The following is a 24,911-nucleotide window of genomic DNA, read 5'->3' on the forward strand; positions in this document are numbered from 1 at the left end:
GTGAGTTGTAGTCCCCAAACACTGAAGGGCTGGAGTTGTGAGACGGGCCTGAGCTATAGAGGGAATCCATGGCACCGCTTTGCACGAGGCGACTTCCCGGGTTCCTAATGGGGAAAGATTCACCCACTGAGATTCCGCCTGACATGAAACTATTGAAGGTGCAACTCGAGTTGAGGAGAGAAGAGCTGGTCTGGTGGTCGCAAGCATGACTTGTCCCCTTAGCTAAGCAGGGTCTGCCCTGGTTGCATTTGAATGGGAGACTAGAAGTGTGAGCATTGGAAGAGATTCCCCTTAGAGGGGATGGAGCCGCTCTGGGAAGAGCATCTAGGTTCCAAGTTCCCTCCCTGGCAGCATCTCCAAGATAGGGCTGAGAGAGATTCCTGCCTGCAGCCTTGGAGAAGCCGCTGCCAGTCTGGGAAGACAATACTGAGCTAGATAGACCAAGGGTCTGACTCAGTATATGGCAGCTTCCCATGATCCTTTTCTGTACTTAATTCCTGTAATTTTCTGTACTTAATTCCTTAATTTTGTAATTCCTGTAATTTTCTGTACTTAATTCCTTAATTTTGTAATTCCTTAATTTTCTGTACTTAATTTCTGTACTTAATTCCTCCCCCCGACTTCTGCTTGTCCATCAGGATTCTGCACTGCACGATAGTCTACCCCTTGGAGATGTACCCGCCTTTCTTCGGCTACTATTTCTTCAACCTCATGATGGTGATCCTCCAGTGCCTGCACATATTTTGGGCGTATCTCATTATCCGCATGGCCCAGAAGTTCTTAACTGGAAAGGCAAGCTTCCTCTGTGTTTCTCTTCTTAGCTCATATGTTTGGCACACCCAGAAGGGTGGAGCTGAAAGTGAACTCTCAAAGGGGGCTCAGGGGAGGTGAGCAACAAGAGCTGTGCACACTGCATTATTATTTTTTTTAAAAGGCTTTCTGAACGATGAGAAACTGAATCCGGTTTCCTGTGCGCCTCTCTGACTCACAGCCTTACACTTTTTTAAGAAGCAAAGCTGTTCCCGGCACAGTAGAACGCTGCACTGCAGTGGAGACAAAGCAAGGGGGAACTGGCAGAAAACCAACCATAATACCTGTAATGGGCTCAAGACTAGAGATGTAAAGACATGTTGGTGGGAGGAAATGGAAAAAATTTGCAGGGGGAGAGGTATTTTCCATTTCCCCCCAAAGGACTTTTCTGTCCTCCCCCCCCAAAAAAAATTGAAGATTGCATTATTTATTTAATCGTATGTATTTATCTAACAATTAAGTTAATTGCACCTCTATACTGCTGCTCCATCCAACAGCTCTGGGTGGTTTACCAAATTATGAAATATTTTATTCACAATTCCAAAAGGAAATATTGATGAAACAGCGTTCAGATATATTCATATAGAGAAAGGTGTTCTGGCCTTTACTCTCCCAAGCTTCTTGCTTGCTTCAAATTCCTCCATCTTCTATAGCATAGAAAAGAAGCTAGTCTATGTTGGGAAATATGCCAGATCAAGAAATAAAGGAACACCTGAAAAGGTGGAGAGGCTTGTCTCAGTTCTCATAAATCATTACTATGATAAAAATGAAGGATCGGAACAAGCAGAAAGTGCTGACAGCAATACAATACTTCTAAGTGGTCATGTTTGGTATTATTACAATGTTATGCGCAAAGCCAGTTATACCTAATAAATGCTCCTTAAGAAGCAATGTGACTTTAGACCCATAAAGGGTACTAGGAAAAAAGTATGGCATATATTTCAATCCCGCCCCCTCCGAAAAATGAAAATCTCTGGAAGTTTTACCTCTCTAGTCAGGAACAGCCAAACAATATTCAAAATGAAAACTTAATGGAAGCAAACCTGTTCTTGTTGCACTTGAGGCTGGGGTCCTACTGTGACAGTGAATGCTTTATTACGGTCATTAACCCAACATCACAGAAACAACACAAAACACAATGAAAATAATACAGTGATACAAAACAGCGATAAGTCAAATCAGCTCAGACCTGATCTTACATGCAGCCACACAGAATTCAGCCACACACAGCGTTGTAGATACACAGCGATCAGCTAATGGAAAAAGCTGTATATCCATCATCCATTCGAACAGGGATGTTTTGATGAGAGTGGGGAGATAAGAGAAATACTGATATCTCTGTAAAATGAGCACTGGGGTCCTTCTGTTTTCCCCCGTCTCACTTGATCCCTGCCAAGGGCATGGCTGTAAAGCAGGTTTGCTCAACTTAGGCCCCCCAGCTGTTTTTGGACTACAACTCCCATAATTCTCAGCCACAGCAGCCAATAGCCAGGGATTATGGGAATTGTAGGCCAACATCTGCAGGAGGGCCGAAGTTGAGCAGGCCTGCTGTGATGGAACAAGGTCCCTTATAGGGAGGGGACCCTTTGGCTGGGAATCAGCTTGTGCTCATGCATTGGGGTGTGTGTGATAGTAACTGCATAGGGGTGAGGGGAAAGGCCGACAGGCAATGTATTGACTTTCGCCATGTCCTTACAGTTCTTCTGCAGCAAAGATTTGGGGGGGGGGGGAAATAAGATGGCGGAAGTCCATGGGGAGAGGGGCCCCCATCTTCACTACTTGTCCCATGGCCCATCTCACCTCGCTTTGCCCTTGCACCCTGCCCTGCCTCCCAAAAACATGGGGTGGTAAGACTTGGCTGCTGCCTCCCCCCATCTGTGGCACCGCTGTCTGCTTCATGGAGGTTGAGGTTTGCCCCTGGCAGGAAGCTGGTTGAGATGGTCTCTTGGTCACATCCCGTTTCCTGATTCTCCTCTTTTGAATCCCTACAGACCGTGGAGGATGAGCGCAGTGACCGTGATGAGACGGATAACACGGAGGGCGAGGAGGAGAAGGCTGTAGCCAAGGCCACTGCGGCAGCCGGCACAAAGAACGGCCCTCTTACCAACGGGCACCCCATCTTGAACAATAACCATCGGAAAACAGAGTGATCTCCAGTTCCGGCTCACCTGGTTGCTACTGAGAGAGGTGCCAGCTGATCGGTTTTTGTTTGCTGTTTTTTTTTTAGAGGCCAACCAAATCTTTCCACAAGGAGAACGATGGAATTCCACCGGGAGTGCAAGGAGCCGTCTCCTCCTTTCTCCCCCCGCCCCCATTCCTAATCATTTCCACCCCTTCCTGAAAATGCCAGTTAAATTCTAGATCTCATTTCAAGGTGGACTTTGAAGCTCCTGCTGTCCTACAGATTCCACAAAATAACACCACCCCAAAGGCCTCTTCTGACCAGAGCTCCGGCAGCAGAAAGGGAGCTCTTATATTTCCCCCCGCCCGGGAGACTGGGGAGTGATGGCCACATTCTCCACCCGCCTCACCAAACTGCCTTAAAAAACCATTGCAAGAAGCAGAAATGAACCTTGGGACTGTTCTCGTTCTCCCCCCACCCACCCGATGACCACAAAATACAAATTCCATGATGGCCAAAAACCTCTGCAGGAAAGGAGGCCACGAGATGGGCAGGAACTCTTTTTACCCCGCCACTTTTTGATATGTGTTTGTTCCTAAACCAGTAATGGCCCTCAAGCGCACCACGACCTGTCTTTAAGTGGCTGGTTTTCATTCCTTCCTGTGCCAAATCCCTTCTGGAAAGCGCTGGCAGAAAGCTGGGTTTCTCCTGCAGTTGGGACTGTGCTTCCAGCAGGTGATCGGAGTAGAAAGACCTTCCACAAAGGCAGCCTGTGCCCAGTATGCAAATCCTTGGGTTGCCTGTGTGTGTGGGGCAAGATTGTGTATTTAACCCTTGCTGCAGTAGCTCTTGTTAATGGTGACCTCTTTCCCCTTGATGCTGCAGGAGCTGAGGAAGAGTGTCCAACCTGCTTATATGAGATGCTGTCCTACATTTTCTGTTGCAGGGGTGGTGATGCTTCTGCTGGGGTTCATACCTGTAAACAGGCATGTGGGTCATGTGTACGTAAGCATACAGCCCATCCACACTTGTGTGTGTATACCGCCCCCCACACACAAACACTTCAACTAACGTCTGACCAAACACAGATAGGAAACTCATTCCCTTTGCACCGTTTATGACTTCTAAATCCTGCAAAACTGTGTGTGTGTGTGGGTTTTGCACAAACTCTCATTGTGGGGTGGGGAAGCCATGTTGCAGAAACTAGGGGTGTGCACGGACCAGGTTTTGTGGTTTGGTTCCAATTCGAACCGAACCGTTGGTCTGTGATCCGGTTCGGTTGAACTGGCCGGTCCGCTCGACCGAACCAGTTCGGTGATTTTGAGGGGCTGTTCTGGTAAAGGAGGAATCGAGTGAGGATTCCCTTTTTACAAGGGCAGGGTTGGGGAAATCCTTAAAGTCTAAAGGGCAGCTCGGGGAGGGAGTGGTGAGAGGTCACCTTTAAAAGTAGATTAAAGTTCTTATTGGCCTAGCAGCTGCTGCCGCCACTACACCTTGAAGCCCCTCGGTGCAGCCCAGGTGTGAGTTGCTCCCTTCAGCAGCCCGTCCGCATGGTGGCACTTGCGATTCCGGCCTCCACAGATGCGTGGAGTTCATTTGCGTGGCCTCCGCGCCTCCCTGGTGCCCTTGAGAAGACTTTTCAAGGATTTCCCCCCTCCTTGGCTTGTAAAGGGAATCCTCAGCAGATTCCCCTTTACAAGTATAGCCCTTCGAACCGTTCCACCATAGATTGGGCGTGGTTCAAATGTGAAATGGACTACCACTGGTTGAACAGTTGAACAGTCCTGGTTCAAGGCGAAGCAGTTTGAGATCGAACCGTTCATGCACACCCCCACCAGAAATGTCCCACACTTTATTAGGTGCTCCCATAGGAGTCCCATTAGGTGATGGGAGTCTCTCTTTTCTCCACCTCACCTTCTGAATTCTTGCTTGCTGCCTTCACACACAGGCTCTGTAAGCAAGGATTTCCATCCGCAAAAAGTATTTAACAAGGAGAAGCTCTGGGCTCAAGAATGGGCTTATGCAGGGGAGATCATGTCTGAACAGAGACCAGGTTTTTTTGCCAGTGGCTGATGCAATGTTTACTGTATCTGCCCTGCCAGGTATTGGCGGAGGGTGGGCACGACAAGCAAATTAATAGGTCAGTTACGTAGATGCTTTCTTCTAAAACAAAAACAACACAACCTCTCTTCACTTGCACACTACTTCCCTCTTTCCCTTGACATTCATACTGATTTTCCCTCTCATTTCTTATGCATCAGCCCCGCACCCACCAGATTTTCCTATTAAAAACAAGAAATACACCCAACTTAGTTTAGTCAACACATCCTTCCTCCTCCCCACCACCAAAAAACAATGGTCCCTTTATTTATTAGATAGGATATAAAATAGTACAAGAGCAGAATCTTTTAAAAGGTTCTGCACAGAACTGAAAATCTGGAGAAAATACTCAAAACATGGGATCAAAATGTAATTTTGGGATTTGTGGGTTATGCGCCCCCCCCCCCCCACCCAGCCCCCAGAGGAGAGGGTAGGAAGGTTACAAAAGGACCATAACCTATCTTCAGACCAAAATGTGTGGTTTTTTTTTAAAAGTTAAATATAAAAACCTAAATAAAACTAATAAAACTTCAGTAAAAACATTTTGTGATATGCTGCTTTTCTGTGGGGAGATCAGTTCTTCCTATCTTAACATGCAGTAGGGGATTCAAAGTGTTTCTATAGCTTTTTGTGACTAGAACCACCTGGCTAAAATGACCAATTTGATTAAAAGCATTGGGCTTTTAAACTCTGTCTCTACTCACACTCACACTCTGAACTGACTGCTTTGGAAAGAGGGGAGAAAGTATCAGCATACAAGCCTAGGGAGAAAGAAGTTGCAATGGCACAGCACCTTTTGGCATGCTAAGCATCTCTATTTCAGTCCTTCGTAAGATCTCAGACTGCCGGCCTGGGAAATACCCCTGCAGGTTGACTGCCCGTCCCAGCACACCACATTGCTAGGTGAGCTGACACAAACTGCCTTAAGCCAAATTGAATGATTGCAGGATAAATTCTCATAACGTCTTGCTGTTTGCTCATTGAGGATTCCCCTATAGAAAAGAGAATATTAAACTGTGCCTCTCAGAGTTTCCAAGGGGCCTGTCAGAGCACAAATAGAAAACCGAGCCAGTTTCTAGCGATCCCTTACGATGAGCTGCAGATGTGAGAGAGGCAGCAAAGTGAGGTTACTGCACCCTGCCATGTAGAAGAAAGAAGCAAACACACACATACACCCTCATCAGGGAAATCTATAGCAGTGGTATCAGAGAGAAGGTGACCTTGGACTTAATCCTGAGTGGCACCCAGGACCTGGTGCGAGCGTGATGTCAGTGTCATCGACCCTTTAGGGAACAGTGACCATAGTGCGATCAAATTCAGCATACATGCGGGGAGAGAATCACCAAGGAAGTCTAACACAGACATTTTGAATTTTAGAAGAGAACTTCTCCCAAATGAGGAGTATGGTGAAAAGAAAGCTGAAAGGGAAAATCCGGAGAGTCACTTCGCTCCAGAGTGCATGGAGTTTACTCAAAACCACAATACTAGAAGCCCAGTTAGATTGTATGCCCAAAAGGAGGAAAGGTACCACTAAGTCCAGGAGGATGCCAGCATGGCTAACAGGTACCGTCAAGGAAGCCATAAAAGGGAAGACGACTTCCTTCTGAAATTGGAAGGCCTGTCCAAATGAGGAAGAACAGAAAGGAACACAAACTCTGGTGGAAAAAATGGAAAGTGACAATAAGGGAGGCGAAAAGAGAGTTTGAGGAACATTTAGCCAAAAGCATCAAGGGGAATAAAAACTTCTTTAAATACATCAGATGTAGGAAACCTGCCAGGGAGGTGGTTGGACTATTAGACAATGAAGGAGTGAATGGACTATTAGACAATGAAGGACTATTAGACAATGAAGGGATTATTATGGAGGTTGCAGAGAAGCTAAATGAATTCTTTGCATCCGTCTTCACGGCAGAGGATACTGAGCATATACCTGTTCCTGAACCAGGTTTTGGGGGGATGGAGGCTAAAGAACTGAGTCAGATAGAAGTGACAAGAGTTGATGCTCTAAATTGTCTAGAAAAACTGAAAACTAGCAAATTGCCAGGGCTGGATGGCATCCATCCAAGAGTCCTCAAAGAACTCAAATGTGAAATTGCTGATCTTGCTAAAATATGTAACTTATCTCTGCAATCAGTCTCTGTACCGGAGGACTGAAAAGTAGCAAATGTAACACCGATTTTCAAAAAGGGATCCAGGGGCAATCTGGGAAATTACAGGCTGGTTAGCTTATGTCTGTTCCAGGCAAATTGATGGAAAGCATCCCCAAGGATTTAAAATTGTAAAGAACATAGAGGAACAGGCCCTGCTGGGAGTGAGCCAGCATGGCTTCCGCAAAGGTAAATCTTGCCTCACACAAACCTTTTAGATTTCGTTGAGTGTCAGTCAACAAGTGTGTGGATAAGGGTGATCCAGTTGACATAGTATACCTGGACTTTCAAAAAGCTTTCGACAAAGTTCCTCATCAAAGACTCCTGAGGAAACTTAGCAGTCATGGGATAAGGGGACAAGTACATGTGTGGATTGCGAACTGGTTGAAAGACAGGAAACAGAGGATAGATATAAATGGAGAGTTTTTGCAATGGAGGGAAGTAAGAAGTGGGGTCCCCCAGGGAGCTGTCCTGGGACGGGTGCTTTTTAATTTATTCATAAATGATCTAGAAGCAGGGGTAAGCAGCGAGGTGGCCCAATTTGCAGATGATACCAAACACTTTCAGGTAGTAGAATCCAAAAAGGATTGTGAGGAGCTCCAAAAGGATCTCTCCAAACTGGGGGAGTGGGCGACAAAGTGGCATATGCGGTTCTATGTTGGCAAGGGATGAAAAACTTCAAGTATACGCTGATGGGATCTGAGCTGTTGGTGACTGACCAGGAGAGGGATCTTGGGGTCGTGGTGGACAGCTCATTGCAAGTGTCAACTCAATGTGCAGCAGCTGTGAAAAAAGGCCAATTTCATGCTAGGGATCATCAGGAAGGGGATTGAAAATAAAACTGCTAATATTATAATGCCCTTATACAAAACAATGGTGCGGCCACACCTGGAGTACTGTGTGCAATTCTGGTCACCATATCCAAAAAAGGACATTGTAGAACTGGAAAAGGTGCAGAAGAGGGCAACCAAGATGATCAGGGGCCTAGAGCATCTTTCTTATGAGGCAGGGCTACAACACCTGGGGCTATTTAGTTTAGAAAAAAAGATGACTGCAGGGAGGCATGATAGAGGTCTATAAAATCATGCATGGTGTGGAGGAAGTGGATAGAGAGAAATTCTTCTCCCTCTCACATCACACTAGAACCAGGGGTCATCCCATGAAATTGATTGCCAGGAAATGTAGGAACCACCAAAGGAGGTACTTTCCCCACATAATGCATAATCCACTTGTGGAATTCTCTGCCACAAGATGTGGTGACAGCCAGCAACCTGGAAAGTTTTAAGAGGGGCTTGGATAACTTCATGGAGGAGAGGTCTATCAACGGCTACTAGTCGGAGGGCTATGGGCCACCTCCAGCCTCAAAGGCAGGATGCCTCTGAGTCCCAGTTGCAGGGGAGTAACAGCAGGAGGGAGGGCATGTCCTTAACGCCTGCCTGTGGCTTCCAGCGGCATCTGGTGGGCCACTGTGCGAAACAGGATGCTGGACTAGATGGGCATTCTTGGGCCTGATCCAGCAGGGCTGTTCTGAGGTTTTTATGCCCTGCAGCAGACCTGTTGGCAACAGAGAGTTGGCCCATTGCTGTAAAGCAGTAACTTTCCATCTGGAGGAATGTTGATTCCACCTTGAAGAAGGCACCTGAGTTCTGCTTCTGAGCCTACAGAGCCTCTTGCAGAAAGCTAGGGCCAAGCATATTACTACACCATGGGCTGCCAGCATTGTTCCCTTTAAGAGATTCCCAGATGTCGATTACTACAACTCTCATCATCCACAGCCAAAGGCCATTGCAGCGGAGGATGCTGGGAGTTGTAGTCCACACCTGGAAATCCCTGCCACGAGACCCCAGACGTTGGGACTAGGACTCCAGCCCCAAAGAGAGGCCCCGAAATTCTTTGGGCATAACAAACCCCATCCAGGAAGACAAGCCAAAGGGCACTGCGGCGAAAGCTTCTCTACAGCTCTGCGGCTAGTTTTTCAGGCCAGTGAAGAGGCGGTGACAAGGCCATGGGAGACGGCATTTAACCAGGGAAGAATCAGGAGAGCCCATTGCCCCGGATGTTGCAGGATCGGGCCCGGCTTTCCCTCAGTGCTTTGCAGCACAGATATTGCTTGGCCAGAATCCACTCGGGAGCCTGGAAGTTTGTTCCCCAGTTGTTCTTTGGGTCGCTCTCTCTTGAGTCTGTTATTCCCTGCAAGGGAGGGCGATCAGGACTGTCCTTGGGGGACTCTGTGGGGCCAATCTGCCAGTGTGGGGGCTCCGAGTCAACGTCAGTGGGAGTGAAAGAGCAGGGTCTCCTTTTTGTGGCCGGATCAAGCCCTGGCTTGTGCTCTGTCCAACCCGAACCCAAAGCATTTCCGAATCCTTTAGTCCAAGCATTCTCAGCCCCCAAATGTTGCTGAACCACAGCCTAGCCCGGGTGAGATTTGGAGGTGGCCCATGGGGCATGAATCCCCCAGTGAATGGCTCAAAGCCCCCCATTTCAACAGCCCTCTCCCTCCTCCACAGCTTTTTCCAGAAGAGCAGCCGTGGAGGCACTTGCACAGAGCAGGGGAAAGAGGCCCTCACTGCTTCATCGAGGCTGAAATATTCAAAAAAATACATATTATTCTTGGGGAGGAGGTATGACTGAGCTTAGTTGTCTAAAGCGGGGGGCTCTGGGCCCAAATCTTTTAAGTCCCTAGCAAGGCCCTTGGTGTGGGGGATCAGCTGTCCTGAGAGGACCCCTCTTTTCGTCTGCGACATGCTGGAGGGGACAAGCTCTGCTCGTCTGGGATTCTGGGCTCTGTGTGCACTTTGCGACTTAGGACTTATGACATGGTCATGGGGAGTCAGAACGGCAGGCCACACCTCTAGGGGGCTTGGCCACACCCCCTGCATATTGCACACCACCCCTCCCAGGTTGATGGCCACGCCCCCTCCCCGTTGACAGGCATGTCCGTTTTCATCAGTGAAAGGTTGGCAGGGAGGGCATCAGAGCGTCTCTCCGCCCTCGTTTTGCCTGATCTCCTTGTCCAACTGTCAGAGCCAGAGGACACCTATACATCATGGAGCAGAGAGTTCCCCAGGTTAATGAGGCATGGGTCTAAAACGAACTGGTTTCATTTCAAGAGAGCAAAAATGGCTAGGAACCGGGAGGTTGGACAAGCCGACTGGACACCAGCGGACGGGTAGAAAGGTTCAGACAGGTTTTATTGGCCTTGGCAGGCCCTGGCTGGACCCCACTGTCCCCCAATTCTGGAATGGACAAGAGGAAAGAGAGTCTGAGGGGGAGGGCGCACCGGGTCCGGCGTGATACAAAAGACCAGTCTGTTCAAGGACGGCAGACTCCGGCGGGTCACTCTTCCTCCTCCTCCTCCTCCTCATCAAGGGCGATGGCACGGGGCCCCGGGTGGCCGGGCGCTTGCTTCTGGATGGAGACGATGCCGCTGAGGAAGGCGTATCCGATCATGGCCAGCAGGCCCACCAGGACAGAGAGGACCTGGTTCCGACGCTTGTAGGGATCTTCGTCAGCATCGCTCGCATCGCCTGTAGCCGCTTTGGGAACGGTGAGTGGGGGGTCACCTGCTGAGGAGACAGAGAGAGGGAGGGGGAGGGAGAGAAAGGGAGGAATAGAGGGGGAAGCAGGGGAAGGAGAGAGAGGGCAGGAGGGAAAGAGAGGGAGGGAAGGAGAGAGAGGAGAGGCAGGAGAGAGGGAAGGTGGGAGAGGGAAGGAGAGAGAGAGAGAAGCCCTGTAAGAAATGAGGCGATGTACCAGCTGGGTCCGAGGCTCAGTGGTAGAGCTTCTGCTTTGCACACCAAAGGCCTCAGATTCATTCCCTGGCAGTGTCCCCAGATATTATTATTATTATTATTATTATTATTAATTTTATTTTTACATTTATATCCCGCTCTTCCTCCAAGGAGCCCAGAGCGGTGTACTGCATACTTGAGTTTCTCTTTCACAACAACCCTGTGAAGTAGGCTAGGCTGAGAGAGAAGTGACTGGCCCAGAGTCACCCAGATATGGCAGGGAGAGACCCTGGCCTGGAAACCGGGAATGTTGTTGCCAGCCTGGCTCGAGAGACCTGGGTTGGGTGGACCAAAGGTCTCACTCGGCAGACGGGAACTCCCTGGGTTCTTATAGATCAGGTGAGGGAGGAGGCACTCATCATCACACACGGCCCCCAAAGCGGTTTCTAATGAGCAGGGGATCTGTCTTTAGGATTTCACCGTCTCCCCCCCCCTCCCGCCCCGGGAGTATTCCTTGTATTTGGACGGGTGGGTATCGTTTTGGGGTCTCTTGCTGCGAATACAGCAGAGGGCGATTCTGGCTTTCTGCTGCTGACTGGCTTTGCACCCAGGGATTGGGCTCTGCTAGTCAAGAGTAGACCACACTGGGATAGATGGAACCCAGGGCCAGACTCTGTCGGGTGGAGGGCTGCTTCCTATGTGCCTATAACTGCAGTCGTCTTTTTCAAAGATGGGGCCGGGGCTCCATGGCAGAGCGCCTGCTTGGCACACAAGACGGTCCTGGTTCCCTCCCCAGCAGCATCTCCAGGTAGGCCCGGGAAAGGCTCCTGCCCGAAACCTTGGAGAAGCCGCTGCCAGTCCGTGTAGGCAATCCTGAGCTAGACGAACCAAGGTTCTGACTCAGCAGACAGCCGCTTCCTATGTTTCTGTGACCAGAAAAGGAGGCCGATCTCTCCTTGAGTGTCGGGGGGCGGGGAGAAAGCATAACCTCGTTCTGTGTAACGTGCCTCTTGCACACAGACGGTGCTGTGTAAATAAATGCGTTTTTTTTAACACCACCTCCCCTTTTCGCCCCATCCTTTGAAGCCGAGGCCCCCTCACACACCTTCGTCCCAGGGGAAGTAGAGACTTAAGATGCCCGTGCAGTAGTCGCAGAGGTTCTGCAAGGATCTGAGGTGCTGTTGAAACTTCCCGTTGGGCAGCTTGGCCTTCAGCAGCGGGGCCAGATGGCTGAAGACAACCGCGTCCAGGGAAGCCGGCCTACCGAGGAAATAAAAGGCGAAATGCTGGGGATTCCCAACAGGGCAAAAGGAAAGGTCTCCACTTGGAGACACCCACCTCTCAACTTCACAGGAACTACAACAAAAAGAAGATATCTGGCAGGTATAGAAAAACCTCCACTTCTCCGCTGGGGGAACGGCTTGCTCTCCCAGCTTCTTTTATTTGTTTAATGTAATTTATATACTGCCTCTCTAAAAGTGGCTTGCAGGGATTCTCAATGTTGGGTCCCCAGATGTTACTGGACTTCAACTCCCATAATCCCCAACCAAAGGCCACTGGGGCTGGGGATTATGGGAGTTCAAGTCCAATAACATCTGAGGACCCAATGTAGAGAATCCCTGGACTAGAGGACTGGGTCCCAAGCTGGGGGCCTCCAGATGTTGCTGAACTACAACTCCCATCATCCTCTGCCACAATATACTGTGGCTGGGGGTGATGGGAGTTGTAGTTCAGCAAATCTGGGAGGGCCCCCCCCCCACCGGGCTGGGAATCATTGGACTAGAGATGTGAAAGCATGAGGAAAAACTGGGCAGGGTGGGGGGGGGGAGAGGGGAGAAGCAAAAGCCCCAAATCCTGGTTTTCCCAAGGCTGCTCTACTTCAGAGTGTTCACAATAATTTTCTAAAAAATATCAACATGGTTAAAAACCATTAAAACCATTTAAAGACTTTCAAAAGCCAAGCTGGAAAAGTAGGCTTCTACAGGTCTCCTGAAGGCCTCCAGGGATGAGAAAGCTCTTACTCCGGCGAGGAGCGGGTTCCGCAGCCGGAGACGGACCTCTCCGGATGGTCTTCATGAGCAGTGGGGATCTCCGGTAACCTGGGCCTAAGCTACCACTTAGTGGAACTACAATCCCCATCTTTGCAGTTCAACAGCTGGAGGGACTAGTTGGCCCACCTCTGACCTAAGCCGTATTACAAAGGTAATAAAGGTAAAGTTGAGCCGTCGAGTTGGTGTCGACTCCTGGCGCCCACAGAGCCCTGTGGTTGTCTTTGGTAGAATACAGGAGGAGTTTGCCATTGCCTCCTCCCGCGCAGTATGAGATAATGCCTTTCGGCATCTTCCTAGATCGCTGCTGCCCAATAGAGGTGTTTCCAATAGTCTAGGAAACATCCCAGCGAGGATTCGAACCGGCAACCTCTGGCTTGCTAGTCCAGCCATTTCCCCTCTGTGCCATTAGGTAGCTTCCTACAAAGGTAATAGCCGATACTTTATATTTGGCCAGAAAAAATACGGCAAGTATCTTGCGGTTCATCTTAGAGAAGAACTCGTCTTGGCAGACAAGTATGGTATAGATAAAAAAGTATTTTCCCGCAGAGCTAGGAAAACACGACTGCTTATTATCTACAGGTGAAACTCGGAAAATTAGAATATCGTGCAGAAGTCCATTAATTTCAGTAATGCAAATTAAAAGGTGAAACTGATATATGAGACAGACGCATTACATGCAAAGCGAGATAAGTCAAGCCTTAATTTGTTAGAATTGTGATGATCATGGCGTACAGCTCATGAAAACCCCAAATCCACAATCTCAGAAAATTAGAATATTACATGGAACCAAGAAGACAAGGATTGAAGAATAGAACAATATCGGACCTCGGAAAAGTATACAGTGTACTGTGCTTGATTGGCCAGCAAACTCGCCTGACCTGACCCCATAGAGAATCTATGGGGCATTGCCAAGAGAAGGATGAGAGACATGAGACCAAACAATGCAGAAGAGCTGAAGGCCGCTAATGAAGCATCCTGGTCTTCCATAACACCTCATCAGTGCCACAGGCTGATAGCATCCATGCCACGCCGCATTGAGGCAGTAATTGCTGCAAAAGGGGCCCAAACCAAGTACTGAATACATATGCATGCTTATACTTTTCAGAGGTCCGATATTGTTCTATTCTACAATCCTTGTCTTCTTGGTTCCATGTAATATTCTAATTTCCTGGGATTGTGGATTTGGGGTTTTCATGAGCTGTATGCCATGATCATCACAATTCTAACAAATTAAGGCTTGACTTATCTCGCTTTGCATGTAATGCGTCTGTCTCATATATCAGTTTCACCTTTTAATTTGCATTACTGAAATTAATGGACTTTTGCACGATATTCTAATTTTCCGAGTTTCACCTGTATTATGTATTATTATTTATTTGATTTCTACACCACCCTTACAAAAAATGGCTCAGGGCAGTTTACACAGAGAAATAATAAATAAATAAGATGGCTCCCTGTCCCCAAAGGGCTCACGGTCTAAAAAGAAAACATAAGACAGACACCAGCAACAGTCACTGGAGGGATGCTGTGCTGGGGGTGGATACGGCCAGTTGCTCTCCCCCTGCTAAATAAAGAGAATCACCATGTTAAGAGGTGCCTCTTTGCCCAGTTAGCAGGGGTTTCTCCACAGCCCAAGGCAAAAAGAAAAGAGATCCTAGTTCTAAGGGAGCAATGGGCAGACGGACACCCCACCGCCACTCCCCCACCCGACGAGGCACTCACGCGTCTCCAAAAAAGAACTTCTGTCCACCGAGGCGTTGAGAGAGGAGGGTCAGACACTCGCGGGCTTCACGGTACAGCTGTGGGGCACAGAGGGAGAGAGCAGCCACGTTAATGGGTGACCCAGGCCGTCCAAAGCTAACTAGAGCCAAAGCGGGGTTGGGGTGGTAGCGGTTTGCTAGTTCTGAAGAAACCTGGCTTCAGGTGACTGCTTAGCTGTGAAGCTCGGCGGGCGACCGTGGGCCAGTCGCTCCCTCTCCGGGGCACTGGCTTGGCATGCAGCAGGTCCTGGGTTCAAGTCCCGACCGCTCCAGTTAAAAGGGCCCGAGAGACACCGCCTGGCTGAAACCCTGGTCCTCTGTATGGACCAGGGAGCCTCACTGGTTTTTAACTGTTTTGGCCCCACACACACACACACACACACACACACACACACACACACACACCTCTTTTGGGAGAGAGCCATTTCCCAACTGTGCTAATCTGCAACCTTGGAGAAGCCGCTGCCAGTCTATGTAGACAATAGCGAGCTAGATGGACCAAGGGTCTGATTCGGTATATGGCAGCTTCCTATGTTCCTATAGGCTAGATCAGGGATTCTCAACGTTGGGTCCCCAGATGTTATTGGACTTCCATAATTCCCAACCAAAGGCCACTGGGGCAGGGGATGATGGGAGTTGAAGTCCAATAACATCTGGAGACCCACCGTTGAGAACCCCTGAGCTAGATGGACCAACAGGATCTTCATAAATTACTTTCCGCAGGAATTTGCGGGTGGGGTGGGGGAACTCATTTATGGTTGGTGTTACGGAAGTTAGAAACATTTGCCAGCATGAAGTAGCGGTGACAGTGCTGGACTAGGACCGGGGAGACCTGAGTTCAAATCCCCATCCAGCCATGAGACTAGCTGGGTGACTCCGGGCCAGTCACTTCTCCCTCAGCCTCACCTACTTCACAGGGTTGTTGTGAGGAGACACTTAACTATGTACTCTGAGCTCCTTGGAGGAAGAGCAGAATATACATGGAATAAATAAATAAATTTTGCTGATCTGCTACAAGTCGCTCAGAGATCTACCAGCCGGCCCTGGCCCCGTTTCGGCCTCCCTGCAATTCTAGACCCCCTTCCCGGTGGCCAAGGTTGTGGCCGATGTCCGTGGCTTTTGGGGCCCACCTCCTTCTCCAACTCCTCCTCGTTCTCCAGGCAGGCTTCCCCGCAGACCATCTGTAGCCGTTCCAGCTGGCGTTTCTGCATGCGGCCGGGCAGGAAGAAGTTCAGTGGGAAGGGAATGGCTTCGGCGTACCACTTCCGCGTGTGGTCCACGTAATTCTTGGCGTCCACCCAGAACGTATGGATCTGCCGGAGGAGTGAAGGATGGTGTGAGAGCCTCTCGTCCAGGTGGGTTTTGCTACCTACGGCGGTGTGGATTCTGCAACTGGGCTCAAATTCCACATCGGGTGCAGAACTATCCTCCATTCGATTTTTATACAGTCCTTCCAAAGCGGCTCAGGGCGGTTTACAATTAAAACAAAACCATTAGACCAGTCACAGTCAAAACATAAAGATAAACAATATAAAGCATCCATTAACAATCAAAACATCAATTAACAATTAATCAGAACAATTACAACCCTGAAAACCAGGTTACAGCATTAAAACAATGAAAACCTAATTAAAAACCCTAGAAGGCCAGGCCAAGCCAACTCTAATAGAGTGACCCCCTGCCCCACACCAAGGTCCCAGAGTGCGGTCTACGGTAGGGCAGCTCAACTTTGGCCCTCCAACTGTTTTTGGACTACAACTCCCATAACCCACAGTGGCCCAGAGCCAGGGATGATGGGAGTTATAGGCCCACGTCTGCAGGAGGGCCCAAGTTGAGCAGCCCTCGTCGAAGGGTATCCAAGACAGCCACCTGGCTAAAAGCTAAGCAGGCCTCGGTGTGGTCAGGGTGTGGATGGGAGAGCCATGATGGCCACCTTTTGGGAAAGGGGCCGGAGCTCAGTGAAAGAGCAGCAGCAGCTGCTCTACATGCAGGCAGTCCCAAGGTTCGACCCCCTGGCAGCCACCTCCTGGTAGGTCTGGGGAAGACTCCTGCCTGAAGCCTTGGAGTCAGTGTCGGCAACACTCAGCTAGATGGACCAAGGGTCTGACTCAGCGGGCAGCCGCTTCCTAGGAGAAGGAGCTTTAGTTCCGTGACAGAGTGTCTGCTTTGCATGCGGAAGGTCCCGGTTTCAATCCCTGGCAGCATCTCCTGGTAGGGCCGGGAAAGACGCCCGCCTGAAGCCTGAGACAGCTGCTGCCAGTCCGTGCAGGCAATCCTAAGCTGGATGGACCGAAGGTCGGACTCCGTATCAGGCAGCTCCCTGCATTCCTGTGTCCCGCCCCTCCACATGACCTCCCGCGGCCCCCAGCCCAGACACTCACCAGCACCGGCAGCAGTTTCTCCTGCAGCAAAGACCCAAAGGCGAGCGTGTCAGCTCCTTGCCGGGCAGAGAGGTCGTAGTCTGCGTTGTATTTCTGGAGGGAGAGCGGGGTTAAGGCCAGGGGAAGTGCATCATCGGGATAAACTTTATTTGTTAGCCGCCCTTTCACAGATTGTTCCCTGGGCAGCTCCCAACACAGCACTCAGACATGAAATCAAAACAAGCACCACATTCAACCATGACAGACCAAAAGGGGGGGGAGGATACAAAATACAAAGCAATTGAAAAACTCATTTCAAATCCGTTTAAGAATCAAATGATTACGGATCCTTAAACTGCGGACCTGTTTCCTGAGGTGGGTAATAATCTGCTGCGGGTCGGAGATGACGCCTTCATCCTTCGACTTCAGCGCTGGGAGGGTTCCTGGAAACAGATGTGGGCAGAGGGGATGAGAGGCCGGCTGGTTTCCAGACACGGCGCACTGAGCCAAATCCACCTCCACTGAGAGCGGTATGGAAGACCCGCCTCTCTCTATTCATTGGTCCTATTTTTATACCGCCTGACAGGTACATCGCTAGGCGGCACCTGAAAGGGAGGGGGGCATCCCAGAGAGGAGAAGGATCTGGAGGCAGGGAAAGGCTTTTGACTGATATGGTCTGGAGTGTTTTAATGTTGTTTTTAGAATATGGTTTTAGGGGAAAAAATTAAATTGTTGTTTTGTAAATTTCTTGTTTTTGTTTTTCACTAACATTTTACTTTTGTTTTTATCTTGTTGTAAACCGCCCAGAGACGCAAGTTCTGGGCGGTATAAAAGTATGTTAAACAAACAAATAAATAAAATAAGGCTTCCTACCCAACCAGCTAAGATATGAGTGGGATGAATCCAGTGTTGGACTAGGAACGGGGAGATCTGTGTTCATATCCCCATTGAGCCATGAAATTCACTGGATAACTCTGGGCCAGTCACTTATCTCCCAGCCTAGCCTACCTCGCAGGGCTGTTGTAGGGATCCACATAGCCCGCCCTCTGGCCTCCTCCCAGTTGCAGGGGAGTAACAGCCGGAGAGAGGGCAGGCCCTCAACGTCTGCCTGTGGGCTTCTCAGAGGCATCTGGTGGGCCACTGTGTGAAACAGGATGCTGGACTAGATGGGCTTCCTTGGGCCTGATCCAGCAGGGCTGTTCTTATGGAGGAAGAGCGGGATATGCGTGAAATAAATGAATCCAGGAAAAGTATCTCCAGCCCAATTTCTGCATTATAAGCATTGCTTAGCAGCACAAGAGGAAGCCCATGCAAAAACAATGGCAACTCTAGCTGGAGAAAATCAGAATGGGCCAACACGGAAACAGTTTCTCCGAGGCCCAACCAGTGCTTAATCTAACCAGAAATCGGATGCAGATCCCGTTTATAGTGTCAGAACGCAGCCCTGGATTGCACATTGGTTAAGTGCTTCTGAGTACACGCAGAGCGCATTTTTCTCACGTACAAATTTCCCCTGGCCCCATATATCTGAGATTGAGGGCTCTGGCAAAATGGTGCATCATCTCAGTCTTGGGATCATAATCTGCCTTGCCTTTAAATCGTCAAGATTCTCCCAAGCATCTGAGGGGCTAGAAAGCTCAATTCATTCTTTTAAAAGCTAAGCCTTGAGGTTGTCGGCATCTCTACAAAAAGGTCCTTCTGGTTTTGTGCTGCACAGGAGGATGGCTTTCCCACAACACCCATTGCTGAATGAACAGCAGCTCTCCCCACACACCCAAGTCACTGACCCCTTCCCATCAAAACGTTACCTGAGGGGCTTCGCCAAGGATTTGTAATTTTGTGAACCTTGAGGGGTGCTCCTGTGAAACGGGCATAAGTCTGGAAAGGAAGGGGAAAAGAACCTGTAGACGGGATATTGAACCAAACCTGAACCCTAACACCAGTTCAGAGTGGGGATTTTGAGCAAACTGGAACGGAATCCTAAAACTTCTCGGCTGCCTGGAACCAAACCTCTAAGCTTAAAAAGCGGCAACCCATTCAAAATAAGTGATTCAACAACAAGGCACTGTGCTTTCAAATGGTAGGGCAAGTGTTGTATTTTCCTGTTTCTGATTCTTGCATTATGCCAGTGATTATTTTTTTAAATGCAAAAACAGCTTTAAAAGATGATACATATTTTCTCCTCTGGTGCAGATGTTATTTTTTGTCTTCATCAGAGAGGCATAAGCTGCACCCCAACAAGTTTGCATCTCCATTGGGACACTCAGATTATGAAATGCCCTTACAATCACATCTTCACAAAGCCTGCTTTGCTTAGCTTTTATTTCCCCAGACTTTTAACACAAAACTCAGATCATTTGGGTTTATTCCTCCAGTGCAGACAGTGTGGATATCCCAGCTGATTTCTAGCTAATTTAGATGTGAGGAGCATTTTAATTGTTCACTGCTTTCCTCTGTTTGCTTTGTTTTAATTTTAACTGTGCTGAAAAGGGAGGGGGTATATTTTACTTAATTCTTACTTAGCATATATATACACATCACTGAAATAAATGCATATATTCTTCGCTTGTTGACACCTGCCTCCAAATCCTTCTCTTCCTCTGTTATCCCCCATGTCAAATTATATATTGTAAGCTCCTTGGGGCAAGGGACCCATTCTCTTGTACTCTGTAAAGCACCATGTCATATATATACCTTAAACAGCAAGAACAGCAAATAGACCAAGAGCCTCTGAAAGTCAGGGTAGGGTTGCCAACTCTTTAATTGGCGCTGTTCCTGAGCTTCTGACAGGAAGAAGGCAAGGTCATGAAGCTGCTTTTGTAGCATGAAGCAAACGAGTGAAACCAGGCTTTGGCCTGTTTCACACCTGGCTTGTTTAAAAGCGGCACAGAACCACAGCCAGGGGTGAAGTTGGCAACCCAAACCTGGATGGGGCTGTAGTGGTAGAGCATGTGCTTTGCAGGCAGAAGGTCCCAGGTTCACTCCCAGGCCGGCATCTCCAGGTAGGGCTGGGAAAGACTCCTGCCTAAAACCTCGGAGAAGCTGCTGCCAGTCAGAGTCAACAGTACTGAACTAGGGACTAAGGGCCTGACTCAGTATAAAGAAGCTTTTATGCTGATGGTTGCCAGTCACAGTGTTGACAATACTGGGCAAGTTAGAACAATGGTTTGACTCTGCTAGCACAAGGACAAAACCCAAGGATGACGGCGGATTATCCATTCACCTATCCCAATCGATGAGCAATCAGAGGAGAGCTGGTCTGGTGGTAGCGAGCATGACTTGTCCCCTTAGCTAAGCAGGGTCCACCCTGGTTGGATACGAAAGGGAGACTAGAAGTGTGAGCACTGGAAGAAATTCCCCTCAGGGGATGGAGCCACTCTGGGAAGAGCAGAAGGTTCCCAGTTCCCTCCCTGGCTGCATCTCCAAGATCGGGCTGAGAGACATTCTTGCCTGCAGCCTTGGAGAAGCTGCTGCCAGTCTGTGCAGACAGTACTGAGCTAGATAGACCAAGGGCCTGACTCAGTATATGGCAGCTTCCTGCGTGCCTATGGACTGCTAGTTTGACTTCTGAAAGTGGAGAGCCTGGAGTATGGGGGCGTAACTTAAGCTGGCATGCAGAAGGCCCCAGGTCCTCTCCCTGTGGCAGCATCTCCTGACCGGGCTGGGAGCGTCTCCTCCAGCCTGGAACTTTGGAGAGCCGCTGCCGGCCAGAGTAGGCAATCCTGCGTTTCGAGGGAACCAGGCAGCTTCAGTGGGCGCAGAGGCTGGGCATACCCAGGGGACCCCTCTCCCCTCGGGTCGCCAGGAAGGCGCTTCAGCATGCCAAGAGCAGAAGAGCAGGAAGTTCCAAGTGGCAGCATCTCCCAGAGAGGGCTGAGAGCGACTCCTGCCTGCAACCTCGGAGAAGCCGCTGCCAGCCTGGGAAGACAAAACTGAGCTAGACAGACCCAGGGTCTGACTCGGTCGGAATATGGCCGCTTCCTCTGTTCCTATGAAAGGTGGAGAGCCGCGCTTCCGGGGAGCTCCTGAGGGGGTCCCTCCGGGGTGGCTCCGGAGAGGCGCCTCCGCCCCGCGCCCGCCTCCAGCCCTCCTCCTCCTCCCTGGGCTCACCAAGACGGCCAGGCAGTCGGGGTCCACCGAGGGCAACCCCCAGCCCCCGGCCCAGCAGTACAGCTCCATGGGCGCCGCCATCTTGCCGCCCTGCCGACCCGGAACCGCACTCCCCAAGCCCAGCCCTGCCTGCTGGGCTTGAGCCGGAGTCACTCCGATGCCGCCGCTCTCGGCGAGGTGCGCCCTGCGCGCAAAGGCCGCCGCCGCCTCCCGCTTCCCGCCTGGCCGAGAAGCAGCGCAGCCCTGCCAGCCAGACAAGGCAACCCGGCCCAAGTTGGGGCTCACTCCCAAGGGAAGGGCAGCGGGCTTACTTGGGAGTCCGCGGCTGCCTGCAACGGGGCTTGCTCGCGAGGAGGGTCGGGGCCCCTGGGGCTGCACTGAGACCCATTCCCACCGCCGTGTCCAAGGGGGGCTTCCTCTAAAATAAAAGCGAAGTGGCTTGAAATCCGCACCTTTGTGCAGCAGGTTTACACCGAAGAGGGTTAGTCTGAATCCCATCACTCCTTTTTTTTTTTTTTTAAAGGGCGTTCAACCCCACTGATTTCAGTAGGCAAGTGCCTAAAATCGCAGTCCAGGGAGCATGTTTAAAAGGGGTAAAGTGTGCCCTCGAGTCGGTGTCGACCACAGAGCCCAGTGGTTTTTCTTTGGTAGAATACAGGAGGGGTTGACCATGGCCGCCTCCTGCTCAGTATGAGACGATGCCTTTCAGCATCTTCCTAGATCGCTGCTGCCCGATAGAGGAGTTTCCCATAGTCTGGGAAACATCCCGGCAGGGATTCCAACTGGCAACCTCCTGCTGCTCTTTAGGCAAGTTACTTCCCCACTGTGCCATTAGGTGGCCAGTGTATGTTTGCATTGCAGTAAACCCCATTGTTTGTGGAGCTTACTCACAGGGAAACACGCTTTGGGTTGCAGGCCAATCCTGGGCGTCCCTTTTCGGAATCAAGCCCTGTGGTCGGTTTCCACAGAACACTGCAGCCTTCATTTTGGTTAGGGGTAAATCCTGTTTGGCATTTGTATGCTCATGGCTTTAGCCAGGGTCTGGCTAGGCCAGTATCGGAAACCCCGATATACATCGCTCATGGTGTAGTGGCTAGAGTGCTGGACTAGGACCAGGGAGACCCGAGTTCAAATCCCCATTCAGCCTCATGAGACTTGCTGGGTGACTCTGGGCCAGTCACTTCTCTCTCAGCCTCACCTACTTCACAGGGTTGTTGTGAAAAAGAAATTCAAGTATGTAGTAGACTGCTCTGGGCTCCTTGGAGGAAGAGCGGGATATAAAATGTAAATAATAATGTTTGTGTGTATTGATTGGCACTTTCGCACAGTGCAACCTGATGGCATTCAGATTCTTTGGGGGTAGTGCATTGCTGACCAGCACATGCCTTGGTAAAACTCCAGTTGTATATGAAGTCAAGCACAGCACTCTGTACTAAATGCAAACATTAAGAAGGGTCTCTGCTACCTGGGCCAATGGGTAAAGCTGCACTGAGTCAGTGTCAAATCCTGGCGCCCACAGAGCCCTGTGGGTTTTCTTTGGTAGAATAGAGGAGGGGTTGACCATTGCCTCCCCCTGCACAGTATGAGATGATGCCTTTCAGCATCTTCCTATATCACTGCTGCCCGATATGGGAATTTCCCATAGTCTGGGAAACATACCAGCGGGGATTCGAACCGGCAACCTTTTGCTCTTTAGGCAAGTTACTTCCCCACTGTGCCATTAGGTGCTTGCAGGGCCAAGGGGTGGGTCACTTATGTTTAAAAGGGGGAGCAACTGTCCCTATTCAGCCCTTTAGTTTCTGAATAAGCTGTTATGCAACTTGAGGAAAAGATGCTTCTAGGGGAGGAGGATATTCTTTAGCCCCCACCCCAGATCAGCCCCCTAGCCAAGAAAATCTCACAGCTGTTAACTAAATAACTAAAATGCCGGTTTTAACCTCTGCAGTCCTAAACGGTTTGCGATCCGGTTCCCTGAGACAGTGCCTTGCCCCATATGTCCCGATGCGGGCCTTAAGATCTTCTGCTCCAAGCGCCCTTGCCAAAGGAGGTGAAAGGAGATGGCGATGAAGGAGAGGGCCTTTTCAGTGGTGGCACCCCACCTAGGGAATAGCCTCAGAGGTTTACATAATTTTCTTTTTTAGTTTGAAAGCTGTTTTTGTATTTTCTATCTTTTTGGTCTTGTGTTGCAATTTGTTCATTGTGTTTTATGTGTTTATCTGATTTTTTAAAAATATATATATATTGTCTTTTGAGCTGCCCAGAGAACAATTTGTCATAGGGTTAAGAGTTTTACAACTTCCTCATCTGAATAGATTTCAAGCCACAGAACTAGCTAGGGACGAGCTGCGAGATTCCCCCCCCCTCCACTTCCTGTTCCAAGCAAAAGCTACGCTCCGGCTCCTGCTTTCCGGAAGAGGTTCTGTGCAGACAGCAGCGAGACTCAGACACCTTCAAGATGTAAAGTATTTCATTGCTTTACAATCATTGAAATGGTGGGGCGGGAGAGAAGAGAGTCCTTTACAATACAGCACTCCAAACTGAACAGCCAACCCACGGAGATGCCACAAGGCCTTCCGGACGAGAACCAAGAGGGCCAACCGCTAAGCAGCGGGGAGATGCGGCACGTCCTCCTCTTGGCGAAGGTCTCCGTTGGATGCTTGGACAATGACAGACAAGACGCAACACTCCACACATGGGTTTTATAACAAGCGTCCCCGGCACTCGATGGCCCCGCAGCAGCAGAGAAGTTCCTTGCCCTCCACGCTCCCCACTTCGTAGTTGTAGTCCCAGGTGAGCTCCGTGCCAGCTCTGATCCGCCTGCGAGAACAAAGCCTGGGTGATTCGCCGCCCGTCTTTCTGCCCACAGGCAAGATTTGAAATGGGATGCCGGGGGGGGGGGGGAGGAGAGGCGAAAGTGAGCAGATTCAGGGAACCAACGGGAGCAATGACACCCTGGAACGCGAGAAGCTCCCTAGATGCCATCTACTGAGTCAGACCCTTAGCCCATCTAGCTCAATCTAGTCGACACTGACTGGCAGCAGCTCTTCAAGTTTTCGGGGAGGGGTCTTTCCCACTCCTATCCGAGATGCTACCAGGGACCGATCTTGCAAAGCAGGTGCACTTCCACTGGACTATGGCCCCATTCTCTAAGAGGGATCGCTTCCAACACTCACATGTAGTCCCCCATCCAAATGCAAACCAAGGAGAACCCTACTTAGCAGAGGGGACCATTCTTCCTCACTCCCATAAGACCAGCTCCCCTCTCCTTCCACTTTGCTATCTCATTGCAAATGACCACCGGCCCAGAGGAGAGTTGGCCTTGTGGTAGCAAGCATGACTTGTCCCCTTAGCTAAGCAGGGTCTGCCCTGATTGCATATGAATGGGAGACTTGATGTGTGAGCAGTGTAAGATCTTCCCCACAGGGGATGGAGCTGCTCTGGGAAGAGCAGAAGGTTCCAAGTTCCCCCCCGGCAGCATCTCCAAGGAGATAGGGATGAGGGAGAGACTCCTGCCTGCAACCTTGGAGAAGCCGCTGCCAGTCTGTGTAGACAATCCTGAGCTAGATAGACCAATGGTCTGACTCAGTATATAGCAGCTTCCTATGTTCCCAGCCCCAAACACATCATCTAAGGCCATTTCATATTGATGAAAGGGATCCGAAGTCCAAGGGCATTTGTATGTTCTGCACGAAGAGGATCCTGAGCTTCCAACGCTGCCAC

General features: G+C 49.9%; 3 protein-coding genes across 11 annotated transcripts in view; 1 reads left to right on the top strand and 2 right to left on the bottom strand.

Moving 5' to 3' along the window:
* The window catches only part of CERS2 (ceramide synthase 2), a 58,507-nt gene extending 52,933 nt beyond the window's left edge, over window positions 1–5,574 (top strand). For all 5 annotated transcript variants that reach the window (XM_053278654.1, XM_053278651.1, XM_053278656.1 and 2 more), the window contains exons 10-11: window positions 639–792; window positions 2,802–5,574. In XM_053278654.1, the coding sequence (XP_053134629.1) occupies window positions 639–792; window positions 2,802–2,960 (313 nt within the window). In that variant the 3' untranslated portion in view covers window positions 2,961–5,574. The remainder of the gene's footprint in view (window positions 1–638; window positions 793–2,801) is intronic.
* A 4,777-nt stretch (window positions 5,575–10,351) lies between these two features.
* MTX1 (metaxin 1) lies at window positions 10,352–21,704 on the bottom strand. 2 transcript variants are annotated; one of them, XM_053278088.1, is made up of 8 exons: window positions 21,192–21,704; window positions 18,890–18,959; window positions 17,445–17,524; window positions 17,103–17,195; window positions 15,852–16,034; window positions 14,684–14,760; window positions 12,016–12,170; window positions 10,352–10,742 (listed from the first exon to the last, which is right to left on the bottom strand). In XM_053278088.1, the coding sequence occupies exons 1-8, from the start codon at window positions 21,687–21,689 to the stop codon at window positions 10,516–10,518; spliced, it is 1,383 nt and encodes a 460-aa protein (XP_053134063.1). In that variant the 5' UTR covers window positions 21,690–21,704; the 3' UTR covers window positions 10,352–10,515. The 2 variants fall into 2 exon arrangements, with proteins under 2 accessions (XP_053134063.1, XP_053134062.1); XM_053278087.1 differs by having other exon boundaries at window positions 10,352–10,745.
* Window positions 21,705–23,640: 1,936 nt separating this feature from the next.
* SETDB1 (SET domain bifurcated histone lysine methyltransferase 1) overlaps window positions 23,641–24,911 on the bottom strand; it is a 36,553-nt gene continuing 35,282 nt past the window's right edge. For all 4 annotated transcript variants that reach the window (XM_053278085.1, XM_053278086.1, XM_053278082.1 and 1 more), the window contains exon 22: window positions 23,641–24,008. In XM_053278085.1, the coding sequence (XP_053134060.1) occupies window positions 23,891–24,008 (118 nt within the window). In that variant the 3' untranslated portion in view covers window positions 23,641–23,890. The remainder of the gene's footprint in view (window positions 24,009–24,911) is intronic.

The sequence above is a fragment of the Hemicordylus capensis genome, chromosome 14, assembly GCF_027244095.1.
Source record: "Hemicordylus capensis ecotype Gifberg chromosome 14, rHemCap1.1.pri, whole genome shotgun sequence".
In the NCBI taxonomy this organism is placed as follows: Eukaryota; Metazoa; Chordata; class Lepidosauria; order Squamata; family Cordylidae; genus Hemicordylus; species Hemicordylus capensis.